At 40.0% G+C, this 24,612-nt stretch overlaps 1 protein-coding gene across 1 annotated transcript in view; it reads left to right on the top strand.

Moving 5' to 3' along the window:
* UHRF2 (ubiquitin like with PHD and ring finger domains 2) overlaps positions 1 to 19,158 on the top strand; it is an 898,530-nt gene extending 879,372 nt beyond the window's left edge. Inside the window, exon 16 of the mRNA XM_085633451.1 lies at positions 17,925 to 19,158. Within this exon, the coding sequence (XP_085489577.1) occupies positions 17,925 to 18,071 (147 nt within the window). The 3' untranslated portion in view covers positions 18,072 to 19,158. The remainder of the gene's footprint in view (positions 1 to 17,924) is intronic.
* The last annotated feature ends 5,454 nt before the right edge of the window (positions 19,159 to 24,612 follow it).

Below are 24,612 nucleotides of genomic sequence, written 5' to 3'. Positions count from 1 at the left end.
TTTCACCTTCATGGGTTCTGTTGCTGAATTAATAGCAGACAGGTACCCAAATGTGAAACAAAGGCTGCAGATGAATTTAATGTTCCACTCCCTGTACATCCTTCCTTCAAGTTTTACTTCTGCAAATGTGCTGTGTGACTAGCAATAGGCTCACTATATGGTTGATGGTTAGCTGGAATCTGCAGTGTCAGCCTTCTTAACTACCACATTCGTCATTGTGCTAAGAGAAAAGTACACCGCCTCTGAACAAAATAAACTCCTCTGCATTGAAAAATCCAAGGCGCTAAGGCGCTACTAGCACTGCTGAGGTGTACACCACTGTCACAGTGCACAAAAGCTATTTGATTTGAAGCACAGTAAGGACCGAGGGCATCACAAATATGTGTTTGGCATGCAGTGGCATTCTACAAATTCTTGAAATGGATCCTGCAGATGCAACCATGACAGTTGTTATTGCATGCACCTCCCTGGTGAATACCCCTTCATGTATACAAGTAGTTTATGGCAAACCATTTTGTTTTTGTCTGGAGCTGCATTCTGCACCACTAGAGCAGGCTGCATTCCTCTAAGTGCACTACCTGCTTTCCTGATAACTTCCTCAATATACCACCCTTTTTATTTGTATTGTGTCATCTCGCCTGGTAGATCTCCCTAGCCCAAAAAAAGGAAATGCACCCTTTTCAGAGAAATAGGACAAGTAGCAGGTGTTTCACTCCTCTAATAATTTATGGTGTGTCAGACATGGAGTGTTGGGATTCAGAGAGACCCATAAGAGAATCTCTTCTCTTCAGGTGACAGTGATAAAGTCCCGCCCCTGTAATCCCAAGTCAGTATGCACCCACAAATATTGGTATTTTACTGTCTGTCATATGATAATTTACTCTACAGTATTTTCTGACAAATCATGTATATCAGAATGATCATTATTATTAAAACAACTCCGCATATAATTTGCAGGTCAAGAAAATTGTTAAATATGCCCCAATCATATCTCATCTCACATTCTTGACGGGTTAATCTGTTCCCTACCCAAAGTGTCTAAATGTCAGCCATATAGCTTATGTGACTATTGATTTACTAAGCCTAAATGATGCCAAGCCATGTATAGTTTCCCCTCTTCCCTTAAGCGCTCATCGGATCAACAGTCTGAATTCAGCCCTTCAGCATCTCTCCTCAGTAACCAATGCATGTGTCTAACCCTCCCCTGCATCGATACCATACATAACTTTATCTCCAATGAAGTTTTAGGGTGAAAGGAGGTGTCACTCCTGCTCACCTCCTTCTTTGCTACAAAAATATGCACACAGTGCCTCTTTCCTGAACCGTACAGAGACTACAGAAGCAAATGTTTCTTTTCCTTTCTTCCTTCTAAAGAAAACATATCTCTGCAGTTTCTTTTCCTTTCTTCCTTCTAAAGAAAACATATCTCTGCAAAGCTGTCTTCCCTTACAGCCATGGCGACAGCACATACAGTAGAGAGCTGGAAAGTTATCTCAAGTAACTATAACTCATGCCCTAAGGTAACTTTAACTCAAGCCTTCGCCATGCACAGTTTTCTCATCAATATTTTAATTGTAAATGTTGCAGTGATATTATCAATAATTCCTTAGAAGAGGTCATGAGTGATGTAATATGTGGGATAATTATCAGTGCATGGTGAGGGCATGAGTTATAGTTGTCTTAAGGCATGAGTTATAATTACTTGAGATAACTATAACTTGAACTGATGAATTTTAGTTTATTTTAGAGTTTAAAGCATTTGGCTGTCACTGCACATTTCCCCTAACTGTAATGTTACTTTAACCTTTGTTTTTTTCAGTGAATTTCTAGTTTTTAATATTTTGTTAACATAAACAAAGCCAACCCCTCGCCACTTACGGGTCTATAGCCTCGCTTGGCATGGGGTTGGCCACAGTGCCTGGCCTGATGCCAAGCCAGCTGCAGGCAGCCAACTCATGCAGCATGCGGCCTCCCTCTCTTAGTCTCATTAGGCCCTGGGTACCCCATCACGGAAGCCAAATTCAGTTTAAAAAAAAGGGGACGTGGACCACGGGCCCAACCCCTTCCTCAAGCCTTATTAGGCCCCAGGGATCCCATCCCCAAGGCTGCATGTACTTATAAAGGAGAGGAGGCAAGCGGCCCCCCTCCCCGAGCCTATTTAAGCACCTGGGACCCCATCCCATGGGGCATTTCTGCTTTATAGGTGGGTGCACCGGTGCCCACCCAGGGCATCCACCAAGTACCACATTGGGGCTGCATGGTGCGGGATCTGGAATTGCTACCGCCTGGAAGCAGCAGCTGTATTCTTCTTGCTCCCTCCGGGTGGGAGCAATTTCGGTTCTGTTTCCCTTCCTGCAGGAGCACTACTTATAATTTCTATGATATAAGAACCCTTTCATTTTTTCCTTTACTGCTGTCTTCTCTGTAGGAAATTCCTTTCAGTTTTAAAGCTTTGATTCCGTCAAGATGGTGTTCAAGTATGCACACATTTGTTATAAATACAGAATGTTAGCACTCCATTTGTTCTTTAGAGTACTGTGGAAAACACGAGTAGTACATGGGGGGATCCAAAGAGAAGCTGCTGCTGTTGGAAGTACATGTTTGAATCAGAATATCTGATTTTACTTTCACAAGGGACAATGGGAATATAATGCAGTCTAATAGAAAATATGCTCTGATTTTAGCTTCTGGATCACCTTCCATAACCTCAATGACAATATCATGTGAGAAAACCGTTTTCTCTTAAACATGGTTCATCAAATCCCAGTAGAGAATCAGCATTTTTCACAGAGTAAAATCACTCGAGAACTCACCAAAATTCCTAAAATGAGTAAAACAACACCAACAAATGTTTTAAATTGTGACTAAAATATGTTATTATATGTGCTCCTTTTTGTTACCCCCAAATCCTTCTGTTGACTACAATGCATTTCAATAAGGACCGTGTTCCAGAGTCCAGTAATGACTTCCACAACCTATTGTTCATGTTGTGGCCAGTCAATGATAGACTCCCTGCAGAAGTATTTGCTTCATATCCCTCCAAGCCTTCACCACTAAATGATCTTTCCATGTATAATGCCTTAAACTAGAGACCCCAGACATCTGGAATCAAACTGGAACAGGAGTAGGTAGAAGCATGCTTTCTGCTTAAAACATTACTGCCAGAAGAAAAAAAGACACTGTTTATGCTCATATTACACAGTATCATTGATCAGGGAAAGGAAGCTTTTAAAAAGCCAGCATCCGCTAAGCCAGTAACACTGAGCTTGTAGAAAAAGTATAAACCCTCCAACCAAGACCCTAGTATATTAAAAACAGTACACAACAGACTCTTTAATTGTGTCTATAGCCAGAAAAAGTTCTTCCTTCCTCTTTCACAAGTCCTCCACCGGAGAAGGACAGCAAAAGTATTGGCATGTAGGCAGAAAAATTATGAGATCAGCAGCCACGCATAGAAGGAGCACAAATTCAGATGCTCTCCTAAACCGATACAGCCAGCAACAATGGAGGAATTGGAAAAACTGATGCAGCATCTCCCAGGTCAGTATAAGCAAAGGGACAGAGGTCATACCATGAGCAAAACAAAACCTAAAATGTCTCAAACCTGTTTTGGACTCTGCAGAAACCATAGCACACACATCTGCACAGGCACTGCACTCTGGAGATATGCTTGGCTCAGAGTTTAAGCAGTAGGTGAAATAATCCATAATTAACATGCCCTTCACAGGGAACAGATTGTTTGGGTAAGCCCTGGATGAGTAACTTGAACAAATGGAAGACATCGACATACCCAAGGCCATGGGCATCTTGCAGTTCAGGGGGACCTTTAATAGAGGTACAACTCTCATCAAGGTGGCCAACTGGCTGGGGATTTTTTCTTGTGATTCCACCACAGATACAGCCAACATAACCCATCAGGGACCATGAATCTGGCACATCATGACAGTCCCAATAATATCAAGGGCAGCCCTTTGAAGGGAGGGCAAGAGGCTGACCCCCATAGGGTCAACATTGAATCTCCAAATATCTTTTTAAGGCAGGACCCCAACAGATAACATCAGTATGAGAGAAAATAAGAGTTCCTCCAGGAGTAGAGGAAAGTCACCTTGAACAAACAGGTACTCAACGCAATACAGATATTGCATAGAATTGGAACACAAATCACCAATTATAAAACCAAAGAAAATGTTTCACAAAGGGAAAGAACTCAAGCACAAGAAGTAACAGAACTGCCAATAAAACAAGCCATGGAAAAAGTTTGCTCTGTGGAACACAACAAGGGGCTATACTAAATATGCAAAACTCCAAGGTGACCACATTCCAGGAGATCATACCCATGATGGAAAAAGGGGACCACATTGCTACCACAGACTTCAATGATGCACCTTTTAATATACCGATGAACAACAAGCCCAAGAACTATATCTTTGTGGTTAAGTTACTGACATTACTAGTTCAAAGTAGTACCCTTTTTGATTATGTCAGCACCCAGGTTGTTCTTGTTGGTGGCGGCTCACCTCAAAAGACAGGGAATATATGTTTATGGCTACCTTCACCTGAATGGTAAAGGCGAGTTCCATTCAGAAGTGAAGCATGGGCACAAGGGAAGTGATACACACCCTCCAGAGGTTGTGTTCTGCTCTCAACATATAGAAATGTTCTCCAACACCTGAGAAACAAAGTTTTTTTTTCTAGGGAAAACCCTCAACCCCAAAAAGGGGATATCTTTTCCAGTGCAGAAAAGAATCACCTCGCTAACAGAACAACTTTGCCTATACCAGATGGCACAACCTCTGCTGTGATGAAACCACTGGGTATGATGGCCTCGTGCATACCACGTTTCCCATCCTCCAGGTTACACATGAGACCAGCTCAGGAATGGTTACAAAACCAATAGTCCCAGAATGGGAACTGGGACGATCTAGTGGTTATGAACAGAGTTTAAAGGGATAAAAGCAATCCTCAGCACACGTCTTGATAGTAATAAGCAACTATTCAATGATGTTTGCAAGCATAAATGATGCATAGAATTTGTAAACTTGGTTTCTTTTCTTTATTCTTTCAGGTCTTCCATCAGCCAATACGTGTTTCGCTGCACACAAGGGAAATCGTCCCGCGACTTTCTCAAGGCTGTATTTAAACAACAGACTCAAAAGCTATTATAAAATGACATAGCACTGGTGTATGAAATACAACTACAGACCACACTCGTGTTCGAAGTGGTCGGGTCAAAATTATTAAGACATGCACAGGGATAAAAAAAAAACAGAACACGTAAAATAGATACCGTATAACGGTGTGAGTAGGTACGGTGGGGCAGGCACAAACTACCCCGTATAACACGCGGTGATGGAGGAAACAAATACGAGAAGAAATCATAAGTGCTCTTATGTGTACAACCTATTGTGTGTACATTCGTTAGGCATTGCCTAAAAAGCCACCAACGTCACCTCCAGTGTCAAACACACTTAGATATCCAAATCTAACTTTTTTGGTGATGGTGAGAAGAGCAAAACATGGAAAATTGTGTGTGGTGACTAAGAAACTTAATCCCACATTGTTCATCAAATGTAAAGAGCAGATATACCTTACAAGAATCCAAAATGTTCCCTGTAAAAACCAAAGAGCCTAATTTTAGTACGCACTATTACTAGGACAACATTATTTTTATTTGTTTTATTTATTTTGCAGAGTTTTATATAGAGCGAACTTGACCCGAAGGTATCGGGTATCAGAGCGCTTTACATATTACCAGTTGCGTTACATGAGGACACATTAATTTCTTTTTTTTTTTGTTAGCACAAAAAATATGTAGCCAGCACAATAAGGACATTGCGTGAAATGATTGCAGAACATATGAGGGCAGTTAAACTAGGGGATATAAGATATCCCATTTCTGCACACATCATGCACTGCCCATCACAGACTACCAGTAAACAGTTCACCTTTTACAGTATAGAACATACTCTGAGACACCTCAGAGGAGGAAACAGGGAGCTATCCTTACGGAAAAGGGAGGCACCCTGGATCCTGAGGGTTGCATTGCACGGAAATAGGAATTAATATTGACCCAGAGTTACATTACTTTCTGGGCAAATGAATGACTTGGTGCAAATAATGTCTATCTGCACAAAAAATTGATGACCTTTCTCTGATCATTTCCACTTTCCAGTATTGACATGATGAATAATGTTTTTTTGTAATTTTACAATGATTACATCACCCATATCCAATTGATATTTTTCCAAAATGTAGTATGCATGATGTTTACCTACTTTTTACATTTTGGGGATGGAGAACTCCAATATTAAAAATCAACACGAGAATGAATGGGGTTATAATTGGACACATCCACATATAGGATGTATGTAAGAATGAATCAGCCTGACTGAGTATACATAAGATTAATAACATGTCACAATCGTTTTAATATTGAGGACACTCGGTGTTTAAATTTAAGGTGGCTGGGATGCACGTGCACTTGAATACGAAATTTGGCGCTCAAATAAGATGGCGGGTTAAAGGTACGATGCGTGTTGTTTACGGCGGTAGCGGACGCGCTCTGATCACGTATTCCTTTTTTCTTTTTTAAGTTTTAAAGTAGACATGTCCTTGGACTATGGATGAGTTAGGTTTGGATCTTAATAAGAGATCCAATAGTGATGAGTTAAGTTAGAGAGACGTTACAAGATGTCTCCCACGTTAAGGTCTTGGTTTGTGTCCCTTTTCCATGGCTATGACCTATATGATCAGAATGGGTTTAAAAATGGCGAATCTTGAGAAACTGCGTTCTCGCACTCGAGGATACGGCGCTGATGGTTTGACCTACACATCCACTATACGGTAAGCAAAGGCTCTGGATTAGAGTGGCTATGCGGTAGAGTAATAATACGAGGCTACCTTAAAAGTCAATGGCTGTAACAGGCAATCCACTTGATTTACGATAATCGAGTACACCGGGTGTTTTCGTTATATTTTGGATTTGGTTTAAATACATTACCAAGCCCTTGTATATATTTCAAAGGGTTTCAGCGATGATTGCTTAGATTTGATGTATGTTATTGCATACATATGAACGCATGGCACCATGACTTAGAAAGATTAATAGCATTTAGCTTTTACGTGGATAGTATGAGTTTCTAAGACATCCCCTTACTCTTCAGTGCTCTAGGTTTGGCTTGTGACGGAGATACATTGTATATGCAACGTGGACATCTGTATATTGATTTTAATTCCCAGTGGGATGTAATTATCACCACTAATTAAGTAGGTGTATTAATCCTATTGTTACATGTAGTCTTACATAATGTTGTCCTAGTAATAGTGCATACTAAAATTAGGCTCTTTGGTTTTTACAGGGAACATTTTGGATTCTTGTAAGGTATATCTGCTCTTTACATTTAATGAACAATGTTGGATTAAGTTCTTTAGTCACCACATGTAATTTTTCACGTTTTGCTCTTCTCACCATCACCAACTAACTTAGATTTGGATATCTAAGTGTGTTTGACACTGGAGGTGAAGTTGATGTTTTTTTTGGACACTGCCGTACAAATGTTCGCACAATAGGTTGTACACATAAGAGCACGTGTTATTTCTTCTCATATTTGTTTCCTCCATCACCGCGTGTTATACGGGGTAGTTTGTCCCTGCCCTGCCGTACCTACTCACACCGTTATACGGTTTCTATTTTAGGTGTTTGGTTTTTTAATCCCTGTGGATGTCTTAATAATTTTGACCCGACCACTTCGAACACGGGTGTGGTCGGTAGTTGTATTTCATACACCAGTGCTATGTCGTTTTACAATAGCTTTTGTGTCTGTTTTGTACATACAGCCTTGAGAAAGTCGCGGGACGATTTCCCTTGTGTGCGACGAAACACGTGTTGGCTGATGCAAGACCTGAAAGAATAAAGAAAAGAAACCAAGCTTACAAATTCTATGTATCATTTATGCTTGCAAAACGCATTGAATAGTTGTTTATTACTATCAAGACATGTGCTGAGGATTGCTTTTTTGTTTATGTTGGTTTTGACCATGTGTTTGGGGAGGTTGGTGGCTCTTCTCACCTTGCAGCACCGTCCACAAGAATTTGTATAAATTTGGAAATCGAGTAAATGTGCTACTTATCCTTGGAGTGCTAACACACCTACAATCATACCACTGTACCGTCAGAACTAGAATTTAAAGGGAAATGCAATGGTGAATTGTTCACATGATGTCAAAGGGTAGTTCTGACCATCCCAACAGATGCATCCCAGATAGGCTTGGGAGCGCACATGGGCACACTAAACATCAGGGATCAGTGGAACTCTCAGTAACCGATCAAACGCAAACATCCTTAAACTCAAGACAGTATTCCTCAATTTGAAGTCATGTCACAGGGAGGAATGAGATCTTATGCCCTGTCCAAGCTAGCACAAGAGCTGAACAAAGGGACATAACCTTAACAGCCATGCATTTACCAGGTGTCCAAAACGAAGAGCCATCCAGATTAAGCAGGCTGGGAAACACTTAACACAAGTGGAAACTCAAACAAGAAGTGGTTCACAACATGGGGCACACCACTCATAGACGTGTTAGTAAATTCCACAACTGCAAAATGCCCAAACTTCGTCTCCAGGTATCCACACCTCCAGTCTCCGAGAAATACCCTATTGATAAACTAGTCTATGACCATTGCAAACCACTAATATCTCTGGTCACAAACAATTCTAAACAGGCAACCGTGACAGTGATACTTCTAGCCCCATAATAGGCCAGACAGATTTGGTGCTCGGACTTGGTAGAAATAGCACAAGGCAGAGTAAGGATGCTGATAATCTCATAGGACATGTTTATCATACAGGGAAGACAGACCTAAACGCCTCAGCCTGAGGAAACAGAATTCGGGCACCTAAGCTTGCATCAAAGATGCATGGAAATGCAGAGGAAAACAAGGAAACCAACGACAAGGAAATGTTACACAGCAAAGTGACACATACTGGTGTAAATAAGAGAAATTGGTGCCACATTGGGAAACCACAGTGATTTGCTGCCTTTTTACCTGTTGGATGAGAAACTAACCTAACTATCTATAAAGCTACACTTTACCGTTGTGGCATACACCAGGGGAATCGCAGGCAAAAGTATTTTTTATCTCAACTGTTGTCAAGGGGTTCTTATGAGAGATCAAATAAATTGTGCCGCCAAGGTCAGCACCCACACCCATGTGGGACCTTAACTTGGTGCTACCACAACTTATGAAAACACCATTTTAGCTTATGCACAGATCACAGTTAAAATTCCTAACCCTCAAAATATCTTTTTAATAGCTATCTTGTCACTGCATAGAGCAGGCACTCACAATACAAGATCACTCCTACATGTAAATAACCGTTTGATCCTTTTTACTTTTAGTAACTTTAGTGTGGATTGAGTGTATATGTCCATGTGAAATAGTGATTATGGCTGATCTTTCAATACTTCGATTATATATATATCTTCCCCTGAACCTTCCGTGTATGAGTTGCCTCCTCCTTAACGAGAGTTGCTTCGTTGTTTTCGGACCCCACGGAAGCCGATCTCTTTCAAATTTGCCTTTCAAATCTTCCCCAGTATTTTAGGAAGAAAAACGAAGCCTTGTGCGGTTTGAGCAAATTTATTTCTCAATCAGCCACTTGCCAAACACGTTTCGAGTGCGCTGCACCCTTGTTCACTGACACAGAGATACATTTTTGTGGCCATTTTACATTGCTACACACGTGACTTCTAAACTACAAATTAGGTGTATGTGAAAACAGACTCGTAGTTTTTCATATCGACATGATCATATGCTATTGACAATGTATCACATAACGCTCATGCTGCATAATATAGCACTAATGTGTATATCATTTCATTATGAATTATATAAAATATAAACCTTCATAATTTCACGTTTAGAGTTAATTAAATGCAGATTTGCATTCATCCATTATTTTGAGATAATTATGCCCTAGTGGGCCATCTTATATAGATCTTGTCTTTCTAGCCCAAGTGGGCAGTTGTCAATTTCAATGCATCAATTCTTGGAAATATACAAGTCATAAAACTATATAATTAAAACTTGATTCTTTTATTAAAAAAAACAATTCTAAGAACTAATTACTATAGATGCGTGTATAAATCTTCCTCAATATTCAATCCATCTGGCTGTTTCGAATTCAATTCTATTATATATCGTGATTCAAGCCTCCTCAATTTCTTTTCTCTGTTGCCTCCTCTTAGATTTTTTTCTATTGCATCTATCACATAGTACGTTAAACCTTCAGTTCTTTTGTTATGGAATCTCTCGAAGTCCCGAGCGACAGGATATGACCTATCGCCATTTTTTATGGCTCTCAAATGTTGAAGGACTCTTTTGTGTACCTCTAAGATTGTGCTGCCCACGTACCTCAAGCCACAAGGGCACTGAAGCACGTAGACAGCAAAATCTGTTTTGCAAGAAAATGTTCCCCTTATTTTCTTCATCCTTTTACTTAAACCTGGTTTATACATTTCTGTGTTAACACCATGTGTGCAAGCTTTGCATTTGGTGCATTTCACAAAACCTTGTCGTTTTGTTAACCATGTTGTTTTTGGTTGAGGTTTCTGCAAAGTATTTTTAACCAGAGCTTGTTTAAAAGATCTTTCTTTGCGAAATGTGATTTGCGGTCTACGGGAAACAACTTTGCCAAGGATCGGATCATTCTTAATCACATGCCAGTGTTTGTTTAAAATACCTCTTAATTTAGCATGCTGTGTACTGTAAGTTGTTATGAATCTACCTGGTTGATTAAAATCCATTTTTTTCTTTTCTTCTTTTGTCACTTCTTTTTTCTCAAATAAAATATCCTCTCTTTTTTCCCTTCACTTTAAAAATTGCACTATCAATCCATTCATCTGGGTATCCTCTTGCCTTAAACCTATTCTTTACCACTCTCAATTCTTTCTCTATTTCCTTCTCTTTACTACAATTTCGTTTCGTGCGTAAGCATTCACCATAGGGAACACTCCTCTTTAGATTCACCGGGTGAAAGCTCTTTGCATGCAAGAGAGTGTTACTGGAAGTAGGCTTTCTGTACAACTTTGTTTCTACCTTTCCATTCTCAATGTATACTGTTAGATCCAAAAAGTTTACCTTAGTTTGGCTTATTTCACTGGTATACTTTAAATTAAGGTCGTTACATTGTAAATCATTAATGAATGACACAGCCTCCTCTTCTGTACCTTTCCACACCAAGAACAGATCATCAATGAAACGACTCCAATGTAAAATGTTATTCTCCCATTGCTGTTGGTACTGCGACCGGACCACCTGCTCCTCCCACCAGCCCATATGCAAATTGGCATAGCTGGGGGCGAAGCAGGTGCCCATCGCAGTACCATAGACTTGATGAAACAGTTCATTGTTGAATATAAAGTAGTTATCAAACACTTTTCAATCATTGTCAAAAGCATTTGGGTGTGGGACCACATTGTAATTGGTCTCGTTCCCAAAAAGTATCTAGCTGCTCTTAATCCATCCGTATGACGTATATTCGTATAGAGTGTTGACACATCAATAGTTATTAAAAGATAATCATCTTCCCAAGGTAGATCATAAATGCCTCTCAAAAAATCCCCTGAGTCTTGGATATAAGAGGGTAAAGTTTGAACAAGGGGATTAATGAAGGAATCTACATATTTAGATGTATTTTCTAGAGCACTTCCCATTGCTGAAATAATATGGATCTTGGGAATTAGATAGAATACCGCTGTAACTGGATGATCAATTTTTAAAAAACTGTACTCGTCATGATTGAGCAAACCTTGATCAAACCAACTTTTCAATTGTATATTATAGTTCTCATTGCTAGAAAACATGATTTTTTCATCCACTCGCACATAACATTTTTTGTTGTTCAACTGTTTATATGCCTCTGTAAGATATTTCTGTTTGTCCCAAAGGACTACATTTCCTCCTTTGTCTGCATTGCGCACAATGCAGTTCTCGTTGTCTGATAGTTTTTTCATTAGGGCTTGATATTCATTTTGCTTTACACATTTATTATTTGAATTGTTTTCTTTCATTTGACAATTTAACTTCTTCAGTTCATTTATAACTAAATCATAGAAAACATCAATTCCATCCTTTGCTGACATAGGAATAAAACATGAGGTAGGCCTAAAGTGAGTTGGTACTCCTTGCGCAATGGATAGACCTTCTTCTTGTGCCATTGCTTCTGCGCCTGTTTCATTTGTTCCAAGTATATATGTTGAATCCATTGATCTAAGTTCCATCATTAAGTTGTAATCCACTTTCTCCAACTGTAGACCTTTCTATGGTGGACACGGTTTTCTGCATTGGGTTTACAAGGAAATGATTTTTCAATTTCAATATTCTGATAAATTTGAAGAGGTCGATTCTGGTTTGAACGTAGTCCAGGTTTGATTCGGGGCAAAATGTTAAACCTAACTGTAAAATTTCTTTTTCTTTATTGGTGAGAGTTACTTTTGTCAAATTTATTATTGCTTCAATGGATTCCGCTATTTTTGGTTGTTCCTCTTCTTCTCTTGCCCTTGCTGCCCTCTTCCAGCAGGCTGCCCCCTTCCTCCTCTTTGTCCTCTGCCTCTTCCTCTTGGTGGTCTTTGTGTCTGTATTGGTGGCCTTGGTCGCAAGTTGAACCTGCGTTCTTCGCATACAAAATCAAATTCATCAATTACCGATGGTATTGTGGCTTGCGCTGTGACTTCGTCATCCAAATCTGTATCCACTTCTGAACTGTGTAGACTGCATTGTTCAGAGTTTAATTCTTGGTTGGATTTATTCACTTGAGCCTGCTTATTACGCCTTATCGTGTCGAATTTCTTTGCAAAGGTGTATATCTGGCTTCTGTCATAATCCTGTTTATCTCGGATAAACTTCTGCGCTTTTCTTTCTCTTATGGTTGTTTCAAACTTCTTCATTCTTTCCTTCATTGCTCCTTTGAAATCTTTGATCTGATCTTCTTCTTTACTTAAATCTTCTAACAGGGCCTCTGTTTCAGACAAAATCCTCTTCCTGTCTATGTCGGCATATTTAATTAAAATCGCCAACATTCTTCTTGAGGCATCATTGTTGTTTGCGGCCCATTCCCATAACATGTCCGGATTGGGTTCTTCATAGGTTGGGGTAACCATTATACGTAGTCCTCTGGGCACACGCTGTACTTCTAGATAGCGTTGCAATGACTTTGACTCCCACCATTTTGAAAGTTCAGAGCGTTGGAGCTTTTCCAGGCGTTTCAGTCGGGCATTTAAATCGCTCGTTCCTTTGTTGATAGACATTGCCCCCACAGCATTAGTTGCATTTGTACACGCATCATTAAATATCTGCGAAGCTGCTTCTTCGCGTTCTTTGATCTCTGTGGCTGACATATTTGAGAAATGTACTGGCTTTCACTTCGCTCGCGGGCTCTCCCGCTAAAACCGCTTGCGTACTGGTGTTATCAATACACGCATACGTCAAACTTCACTCTCTCCCTCTTTGTTTTTCATTTGAATCCAGACTTACTGCAAAGCTTCCGTGCTAGCCTCTCCTTTCCTCCGGGCTGCGCATCGCGTTTTCGTGCTGGTATTCTTTTTCCAACAAGAGGATTTCAAGCCTCTTACAACGTGAGGGGGGGGCAGCATTAACTTCCTCTGAACCTTCCGTGTATGAGTTGCCTCCTCCTTAACGAGAGTTGCTTCGTTGTTTTCGGACTTCAAGGAAGCCGGTCTCTTTAAAATTTGCCTTTCAAATCTTCCCCAGTATTTTAGGAAGAAAAACGAAGCCTTGTGCGGTTTGAGCAAATTTGATCAGTACCATGACAGAAATATAAAGATCCCAATCCCAACATGCTAAGGGAATGGGCGGACAATAACCAAGATGCTTCCAGCAGAATGTTATCAATCCTTGTCAAGTACGCAGACATTGACCGCGTCAAGATACTTGAGGAAATCGATCAGATCATGCAAATGTTGGATAAAGAAGCGGACCAGGATGTGATTACCAAATTTATGGCGGAAATGAAGAAACGCCTGACCAAGTTGGAAAGCACAATTAAGGAGAGGAAGGCGCAAATATTTAGTCGCGACAAAATAGATTATGACCGGGGTCAGATCTATACCTTTGCAAAAAAGTTTGATAACATGCGGAAACAAAGGCTCAATGTTGCCAGTGGAAGAACACAAGACCATCAGTCTGAACTAAGTAGTCTGCAGAGTTCTGAACTTGATACAGATTTGGAGGAAGGGCCGAGTACTGGAGTATCAATCCCATCAGTCATTGATGAATTTGATTTTTTAAGGGAGGAAAGACAATTCAACCTACGTCCACGCCCCCGGTAAATGCAAGGCCTCCAAGAGGAAGAGGCAGAGGAAGCGACAGGGCAAAGCAATTCAAGCAGCAGCAACAAGAAGATAATGAAAACCAACAAGTAGAACTGAGTAAGGCTGCTAGTCATTAATCTAACGAACATTGTGCTATCTGATAAGGAAGAAAACATTCTTAAATTGGGCTTATCCTACTATCCCAAAGCAGACATCGACTATGTACAAACTAGAGTGGACATTTTTAAGTTCACCAGAACGCTGAAATTGAAGACATTCTTTGCAGTTGCTCCCAAACGTCCGGCTGGACCAAGGAGAGAATCAGTAGTTGATGAACCTGTTGAATTAGCTGTTGATGATATGAATCTAATGATGGTAATGGCAGACTCGGACAATGGTATCAGTCAAGGTGCACATGCATCCCAGGAAGTGCCTAATACTCTGCAGCAGGCACTTGGTTTAGCCCATAATGAGAACTTGAATATAGAACAAAATGCACCCACCAGTTTCAAGTTAAAATCCAAATTTACGCCACTGACAAGCAGGGATTCTGTAGATGTATACAACGATTTAGTGGTTAATGATGTTAAAAATCTATGCCTCACATTAAAGATGAAGAAGCAAGCATATACCCTGCGTGATAAAGAGTACCATGCTTTAGTCAAAAACTGACAAACAATGATACATGTATTGTACGCGATGCTGACAAAGGGGGGAATGTGGTGCTATGGGGTAAAGATCAGTACCTCAAAGAAGCATACAAACAGCTCAATAACAAATCAAATTATGTGAGAGTGAGTAAGGAAACAATGATTGCAAGTCATGATAAGTATAACGATTCACTATTGGACTGGTATAGGCATGGACTAATCAGTAATGATGAAATGCTATTCTTGAAAATCAATAATCCAACAATACCTGTTTTATATCTAATACCAAAGGTGCACAAGAGTATTGAGAACCCCCCGGGTCGGCCGATTATATCGGCTATTGCTAGTGCTCTTGAAAACACTTCGAAATATGTCGATTATTTTTTGGCTCCCTTGGTAAAAAAGCTCCCGTCCTTTATCCAAGATACGGGTGACTTTTTACGTAAAATCTATGATATACCATGGGAATCTGATTTTCTATTGATGACAATTGATGCCACAACCTTATACACAAGCATTAGGCATGCAGATGGTCTCAATGCTATTAAGTACTATCTAGGAGAGAGGCCTCTTCAGTTATGGCATCATACTCAGATGCTACTAACGATGATTTCTACCTGCCTTAGTAACAATTATTTTTTATTCAATGGAGAATTGTTTCACCCGGTATGTGGGACTGCGATGGGCACCTGCTTCGCCCCCAGCTATGCGAATCTGCGTATGGGCTGGTGGGAGGAGCAGGTAGTCCAATCGCAGTTTCCCAAAGAATGGCAAGATAATGTGATGTTTTGGTGTCGCTATATTGACGACCTCTTTGTCGTATGGAAGGGCTCTCAGGAGAGTGCACGAGATTTTGTCAATAGATTGCAGGTCAATCACCTAAATTTAAAGCTGACACATGACATCAGCAAGACCAATGTCAATTTCCTGGATGTGACTGTATATATCGAAAATGATAAATTGGAAACCAAACTCTACTGTAAGGCTACAGATGGAAATACCCTGCTGCATGCCACTAGCTTCCACCCTAAGAATTTAGTAAGAAGTATCCCCTATGGCCAATGCCTTAGGGCTATGAGGAACTGTAGCAATACTGAAGACCTAAATGCAGAACTAAGGTGTCTGAAGGGCCGCTTTGCAGCTAGAGGCTATCCCCAGACCTGGGTAAATACAGATATTTGGAAAGCTCGAAAGAAATCGAGGGAGGAAATACTCTTTAGCCGTGAAAAGCAATTAGGCACGCAAGCCAATAACAGTGAGGACCAGTGTAGATTAATTACCAGCTATAACACTCAAGAAGGTAGTTTGTGAAAGATTTTGCAGAAGCACTAGCATATTATTGCCAATGACCCTATACTTAAGAAATTCGTGGGGCACAAACCACAAATAACCTTCAGGAAAGCTAAGTCGCTCAAGCAATCATTGGTCAGCAATATGCTGCCAGCGACGCAGGGTGAAATGACAAAAAATTGGCTTAGAAGAAAAGAAGGATTTTTCAAATGTGCAAAATGTAAAGCTTGTATTCATGGTAAGAATACCTCCACCTTTGTGGGAGGCCTCTCGCCATATGCGAACAGGATTAAGGGACAGTACTCCTGCAGGACCGATTTTGCTGTGTACGTGCTGCGGTGCCTGTGTGGCCTGCGATACGTGGGCAGCACGATCCTTCCTGTGCATAAGCAAATCTTACAGCACCTAAGGGCCATTAAAAATGGGGATAAAACCTACCCTGTGGCAAGACACTTTGATCAGTACCATGACAGAAATATAAAGGGACTTGAGTATTACGTAATCGATGCAGTCCCAATGAGCGTAAGGGGAGGTGATCAAGTAAAAAAATTGAGAAAATTGGAATCTAATTATATCATCCGACTCAATACCAAGATCCCTGAAGGTCTTAACATTGAGGAAGACTTTCATACACACTTATGAAGTCTTTACCGCTTGACTCCCTACTCTGATTTTAACATGTAATCTGTGTAAAAGTTTTTAGAACTTATTTTAATTTTAACACAAGCCCTTTATATAGACTAGTGCAATGCAGTAAAAAGCATGGCGAGCTCGCTCAATGGCTTAGAATAGTGTTAATTTTGCCCACTTGGGCTGGATTATTCGAACCTTGGTTCTGTAGTACTGCTTTTGCTATACAGTTAGGTTCAATGTGACCGTTGATTAGCCCACTGGGGCGATGCTTGTACTTGCAGTCGATGTTTTTCATCGACCAGGGTTCGAACCCTTTTAATTCATTTTTACTAAAATGTGGATTAAGTTTAATAATGTTTATAAATTTTAGAACAGCCGTTATTTGAAGCATTACAAGTGATTTTAATGCGTAGGACTGTTGTAAAACATATTGACTGTATACAATTTTAGCTCTGAGCAGCGCACATTGTTTAGACTGCACTGAACTACTAGTCTGTTTTCACTTTTTATGATTGAGTAGTTCTACACGTATCACGTAGTCACTGATTGTTTAAAATGGCTGAAAAACTTTATGCTAATTGTTAGTGAACAAGCCTGCAGGGAAGGCGAAACACGTCTAACGCTTTATCTGACGAAATAAAAGTAATTTTGCGCAACAGACACAACGTCGGCTTTACTGTTTGAAAGGAAGCATTCGTTAATATTTTCGGACCGTGCTTTGGAGGTCCGTTCGTCGACGTGCCCTATGGTCTGGAGGTGATGGGCATACCGAAGGAATTGGAGGAGCAATATATATATATATATTATATACACACACACACATATATATTCATTCTAAGGATTGAGTAGAAAAAATAATTTAAAATTCTGACAAAAAATGAACCCTTTCTTTATTGTGAAGAGTAACACTTACTTGTTGCTCTAAAAGACTGCGTAAATGCTTGGATTAACCATGTTGCATGTTCAACGAGCAAACGACTAACAGTAACCATTCTTTAACTTTTCCTTGTTGCTTTTCCAGAGTTGTTTGAACCGTTCCTTCCGTGCTGAAGTCTTCACCTGCCCTGCCTGCCGCTACGACCTAGGAAAGTCTTATACGATGGTTCCCAACAAAATTCTACAGACATTGCTTGACCAGTTCTTTCCAGGGTACACCAAAGGACGATGATCATGCGCAGCCCTGGGAATGTTCTATCTACTGACTCTATAATTGATCGCCCAAAAGGAAAGAAAAAGAGCGTCTTCAAAATTAGAACAACTGACAGTTTCTGAGTCCACAAATCTGCTTTAGTATGATGCAATTACTTTCATCCCCAAACGCCATCACTTTGTGTAGTGAGAACTACATCTCATGCCCATCAGAGCTTTTGGAAGGTAGTCAGACTACAACAACTTTACTTCCGATATGTGATAACGCATAAACCTAAGCACAAACTTATTGAAATAGGTTTATGGCTCATGATAGGGTGTTGAAATCACTCTCGATACAGACCAAATAATGTTGTGGCTGTGTCAACAACATAGGAAAATCTTGCCAATGAAAAGCTCAGCTACACACTGCCTCACCAATATAATTTGTGCCTGGCCCGTGATGGTGTGATCTCAGACAACACTTAAGAAACGAGTTTGACTAAAGACAGCAGATTCTATGATGTGCGAGTGTAATCTTTATAGTCTCCACTCCCATTATGATGTACTTTTTCCAGTTCATCCTTTGCAGGAACAGGCTGATTTGTAATCTACTTCTGTGAGCTTCACTGTGCTTTTTCTCGCATCTTATGCAAGTTGACTACTAATGACTAATGACAACAATATGGAATGCGTTGTTGCTACATTAGTGTAAAGTGATCTGTGTTTTTGCACTTCGAGGTAACGAAGACACTCTAGTTGTGTTAAAAAAAAATTACAAAAACATTAAAAAAGCCAATTTTGTATTAGATAAAACAGTATGCTTTTAGTAAGGTCTTGTATCAGTGTCTACATTTACATAGCTTTGTACGCTGAGGAAGGGCAGTGCAAGCTTGAGGGTTTAAAACTGCTTCATAGTGTGATCTCAGATTTTACATACAGTATATCCCCTATTCCCCCAAAATATACCTTATTAAATATTTTATGATTCTGCCACGTTGCAAATTTTCATTTACTTGCTTATCTGTAGTCATAGCAAGATAACCATTTTACCCACAATAACTTTCTTCAGACGCGTTTTCATATCTGTGTTCGAATTTTCAAATAAAAAAAATCTTTCAAAAGCAGGAAAATGATGAAATATCGTAATTACCATTAAGAATAAATCAGTTGCATGGTTTTCAACGTACTCCTCACGTGTGAGTTGGTGGCCTGTTCAGTACGGCACTTTTGATATCCAACCAAAAGAATGATGACTGTCCTTGGCTTAAATCAAATGAGAGCAAAGGATTTGACGGACACCTTTTGAGTACTTCTGCATGGAGCGCCGTAGGAAGCACACGATTGTTCATGGGAACTAGGTAGAGAGATGTGGATTGCAATCTCAGATGAAACACCACGTGGGAAAAGGGATCATGAATTTCTATTTGCAGAATGAAAGTTCTCTGTGTGACTTTGTGAGCACTTGTTTTGTATTAGAGTAAGCTATTTAATCTTGGCTTTGTTTGTGTTATTCAATTTACCATGACCTGACCCGAAGAAGGTAAGACATCACTTTACCCCAGTTCCCAATGATTTTGTTCCCATGGGCACTGCTTTTGAATGATTATATTTTTTTAATGATGTCATTATTGCTGTTGCTTTACTATGTTGTGCCTCCCATTTATGAAGCTAATGGTTTTCTATTGCCGTGCATTATCAATTAGCGATAGAATGGCCAATTCCGAGGGATAACTACATTTTGCTCTTGCACCCTTCAGAACTGAAAGACGTTTGCACTTTAATTCCAACTTGCTGGCCCCCCTCGTACCACTGTCAGGCTAGTTCACCTTTTTAAAATAATTTTAAATGGAAAATATCCAGCAAGCCTGATGGGATATATTACTAAGTGCAGAGTAAACTAGTTATTCAAGTTCAGTACTTCTTCCTGTTATTGTATTACTCGGAGTCCACTTTTTGTATAATTGTTTTAGTAAAAACTTTAAAACCTGTGCAGTCCCTACATGGGTTGTAAGTGGCACTACCAAAAAATGAAAAAAGGTTTCATGGGGAACATCTGGCTCTATTGGTGAAATGTCCTTATTTAATTTTAGTGTGTCCTACGTTGCAATGTCACTGCTCGTACACCAGATAAAATGATGGGGTATGCAGAGTGTACTTCTAGGACTATGCTCGCAAGCACTAACCATGTAAAAAAAAAACTTTCTTACTTTTTGCAGGTTAATAAAAATCAATCTGTTATGGATGTAAATATTAATTCAAGTAAAAGTAAGATTTTAATAGCTTTTTTACTGCTCATTTCATGTTAGCATATGGACAATATAAAAAATACGAAAATAAAAATCAGATGGTTAGAGTGTGAGTTTATAAAATATTGTGCGTGTATACACATACAAACAATCTGTCCTCCGGGGTAAATGGAAGGAACCAGCCACTGTAAAGCAAACTGCTGCTTCTGTATTTGTGTGGTACTTGGTGGATCGCTAATTCATTTCGGGCATATTGATCTTGCTCATAACCGAGTAATTTGACTTTCAGTTGCCATTTTAAATATGTAATCAAAAGTGAAAAAAAAAATAATTTCTTCCTTTTACTTAGGAGGAGTTATTGTTGTTTTAAATACAAGGTGGATACGAGATTCGCCAGCAAGCTCCTACTCTGAAGGGCAGGAACTCGATGCCAAACAGTGGATATTTATATATCAAAGTAAGGCTCGCTTTTCGCTGCATGTAGCGGCGCGTCTTTGATGCGGTGCACAACTCCTCGGCTGAGCCCAGCCGTGATTTATTTCCAAAAGATTCCTCCCACTCGGAAAGGACAAATGGGAGCGCACTCACGAAGAGGTTTCACAGCGGTTTTAATCCTTGTTATTTCATTTCACTAAATCCACAGCAACAAACCAACGCGTTTCGGTCTCCATGAGACCTTGGTCACAGTTGAATTCACCGATTTTACTCAACATACTTATTTTTGAAACAAGTCACATGACTTCCTGTCAAAAACGACAAACCATTTTTAAAAAAATCAAACAAAGAAAGGCACTTGGCATTCTGGTACATATAGTTCTAGTTAAATTCACTATGTGCTGTCAATTTTAGAGTTTTAAATAGAAGCACAATAATAATCACAATAATATAAGTTTAACTAAACATTATTGCATGTGTAGCCATAAGGGGTTCACCCCTCTGGTGGGGATTTTGCTCTTCATTCAGCCATTGTGTTATTATAATTGACACAATATTGCTATATTCCCTCCAGTGGGAAATGGATAATTATTTACATCACTCTACAATTGATTTGCCAATGTTGCATGAACGTAAGAAAATAAATAAAAAATAAAATTAAACTAGATTTGTGACTTTAAAATATGGTCTATGACCAAAATGCAGGGCAAGCGAAACAAATGGATTCTTAGTTTAAAAATGTACGTAAAGTCCTTCATCCTGGTTAAGACCGTGCGGCTTATATGTTCGTAGTTCAAGTATTTGCCGAGATTCCCTTTGCCGCAATTTTCTTTTAATGGTTTCCTCCTCTCAGATGTTGTTACACAGATTCAATACCATAAACTCTTAACTGTTTCCAGTCACTGTTATGTTCTTGTTCCATGTGTTTAGTCACAGCATTGCTTCGATCCTTGGCTATGGTGGCTCTCACGTGTTCTAGAATTCTTCTTTTGAGTTCACAAATTGTGCTCCCAACGTACTTTAAGTGGCATGGGCACTCTATAACAAACTACAAACTGTGTTTTACAAGTTATTAATTTCTGTATTTTCCATATCTTTTTGTTTGCCCAAACAATCTCCTTGGTATTACGTGCAATTTGGCAAACTTTACAGTTATGGCATTTATTAAAACCTGTAGTCTGTAGCCATTGTGATGTTTTGTTCCTCTTCTTCCAAAAATGACTTTGGACAAGAGTGTCTGAGATTTTATGCCCTCCTAAAGGTAACATTTGGATGATCTCCAATGAATGTTGCTACTGTTGGGTCCAATTGCAGAATTCTCCAATTCTTTTTCAGAATATCTTTTATTTGCTTGGATTCTTGGAACAATGTTGTGATCAGTCGAATTGTGTTTGTTTCTATCACTGGTAATTTTTCTTTGATTATTTCATCTCTTGATTTTGATTCTGCTCTGTTTCGGCATCGTGTTATTATTTCCTCTTTGTATCCTCTGCATCTGAATCTTTGTGATGTTTGGTCTCGATGGTCATTTGGTTGGTCTGGCCTCTTCCTAAAAAAGGCGATCTCTGTGTGTAATTTTGGCCCATCGGTGGTAGCATAGGTGGTCCCATTGTTGGCGGACCTTGGAAATATGGGTTCATCCACCCATGGAAGTTGGTATTGAATGGTTGGAAGGGGACCCCTTTCGATTGGTTGCCATAGTAAGGTGTATGCCAAGTGTTTGGTCTGCGGTGATTAGAGCGTCTGTTTTGTCCTCTGTTTCTCCTAGGTGTATAGGAATCATCACCACTCCAGTCTGAGCCATCTGTGGAGGTCCCTGCACTGGAATTGTTATAGGACATGATATCGGGAGCTGTGTAGTCCTCAGAAGTGTATGGATGCATACGTTCCATTTAGAATTTCTTCAGATCTTTCCCAAGTTTTTGTATCTTGTTTTGTGTAATGTATTCTCTTGTCTCATTAATTTCCCGGTTAATCTCCTTGAGTCTTGTTTTGTACACGGTGATATGCACCATGTTTTTTAGTTTCGCTTCGCTCACTTGGATTTTAATTGCGAGTTCTTCCGTTAGTAAAAGCGATGATGTAATAGGGTAATAAATCATCTACTAACTAGAGGTTAAGTGATGACATTACACCTACCTTACCTTCCCTTAGAAAGTATCTGAAAGCGACACCACAATAGTGAATCTATACACTCACTGAAAATTTAGAGAGAATTTTTGCCTAACCAGTCAACTTTGTCTTTAGTTAAAGAATTGCCATTTTTTAGTTACTTTGATATTCTTCTGTCTTTTTGAAAAGACAGCTTGAACATTTGGAGAATGCGCACATGACATTCTCCCTCTTTTGTATGTTTGTTTTGTTTCCTCCTTTCATCTCCACGGGTACCATTTGACCTCATTAAAATCAGGTTAATAACCTTGATTCACAGAGACCCTGGCAAAGATCCGGTCTTTATTCACAGAGACCCTTACACACACGGTCTCTATCACTTTTTCTTTTCTTTAGATCCTGGAGAAAGCCCACTTGACCCGCACGGGCAACCACGAGGGCTGAAACATGTCGACCTTTTTTATGGACACCCCAAGTGCGTTAGATTCCTAATTTATCTTCCCACACACGAAACATTTTTTTTTTTTAAACATCTCGAACCCAGGTTTATTAAAATTAAGAATCTGGTTATATGAGTTTAACATCACTTTTTTGAGACTCACTGTACTAGAAAACTTACTTTTTTTCCCTGATCACTACTGTACTAACCAGTGGTTTACCTCCAGGTGGAGGAAGCATAAAAACTAACCCTATGATGATGCTGCCACGTTTTTAAGAGTTAGGCGGAGAATCAAGATATACCGCCAATCCAACCTCTGTATGTGAATGAGGGTTTTTTTATCCGTATATTACACGAAAATTTGCAAACCCTGGTTACTCGGGTAAGTGATCCATACCTCATTTGATATATAAATAAGGAAGCTGAATGGATCACAGTTCCTTCTTTCTCCCCCATTCCTGATTTGATATATGTATATTTCATCTCCAAACTGAAAATTGCCTTACTAAAAATGTATTCCCCCGGTGCCAGTCGGGCCCTCAGGATGCGTTAGTGGATCTGGATCGTCCCTGGGGTGATTTCACAACCTCTTTCAGGGTACATTCCTATAGTGCCATTCACTGCACTGATTACGCCAACCCCATCATGATTCCTGACTCCCAATATTGAGATGGACCAGCATAGCAGAATGCCTGCTCCACCGCCAACTGGACTCAGATTGAATTGGAAACGGAGCCTTATTTTCCTGAAAGGCCCTTTATGGAACACAAATGGAGGGAATCTGAGGACCTACAATTATCCCTGCCCCCTAGAAGAGTCCACGGCTGACAATGACAGGTCTGAGGAACTGGCTGATGCCAGTGATCCGGATACCTCACTAGACAGTGATGCCCTCTCTCCTCCCACAGTGGCAACGGAGGAAGGGGCCTCCTTTATGATAGTGGTCCAGAGGGCGCGAAGGTCTTGAATCAAACACTGTCTCTGGTGGAAGTCAATATTAATGTTTTGACAAAGGTGCTTCTACCCAGGGTATCCTCCTCATAACCGCCAATCCCCTTTAAGGAAGCACTCACTGATGTCCTGCCCGGGCCTGAGCTAAACCCTGCACAGGCCCTCCTGTGCACTGGACCTTCACCCACCACCATCGCCCTGCTCCTTGGCATCCAACTTTTCTTACCCAGCACCCTATCCCTGAGAGTCTGCTGTTCAAGGCCTCTACATCAAAGATTAACCCTGGTGCATTCCTTACCACACAACCGGATATGGAATCAAAATGGTCTGGATACCTTTGGCAAGATAATTGTTTTTTCCACCAGAATTGCACTGCGGTCTGTGAATACCTGTGC

Source organism: Triturus cristatus, chromosome 2_1 (assembly GCF_964204655.1).
Source record: "Triturus cristatus chromosome 2_1, aTriCri1.1, whole genome shotgun sequence".
NCBI classification, from domain to species: domain Eukaryota; kingdom Metazoa; phylum Chordata; class Amphibia; order Caudata; family Salamandridae; genus Triturus; species Triturus cristatus.
Note: the sequence above shows the minus strand (reverse complement) of the source record. Positions and strands in the feature narration are given on the sequence as shown.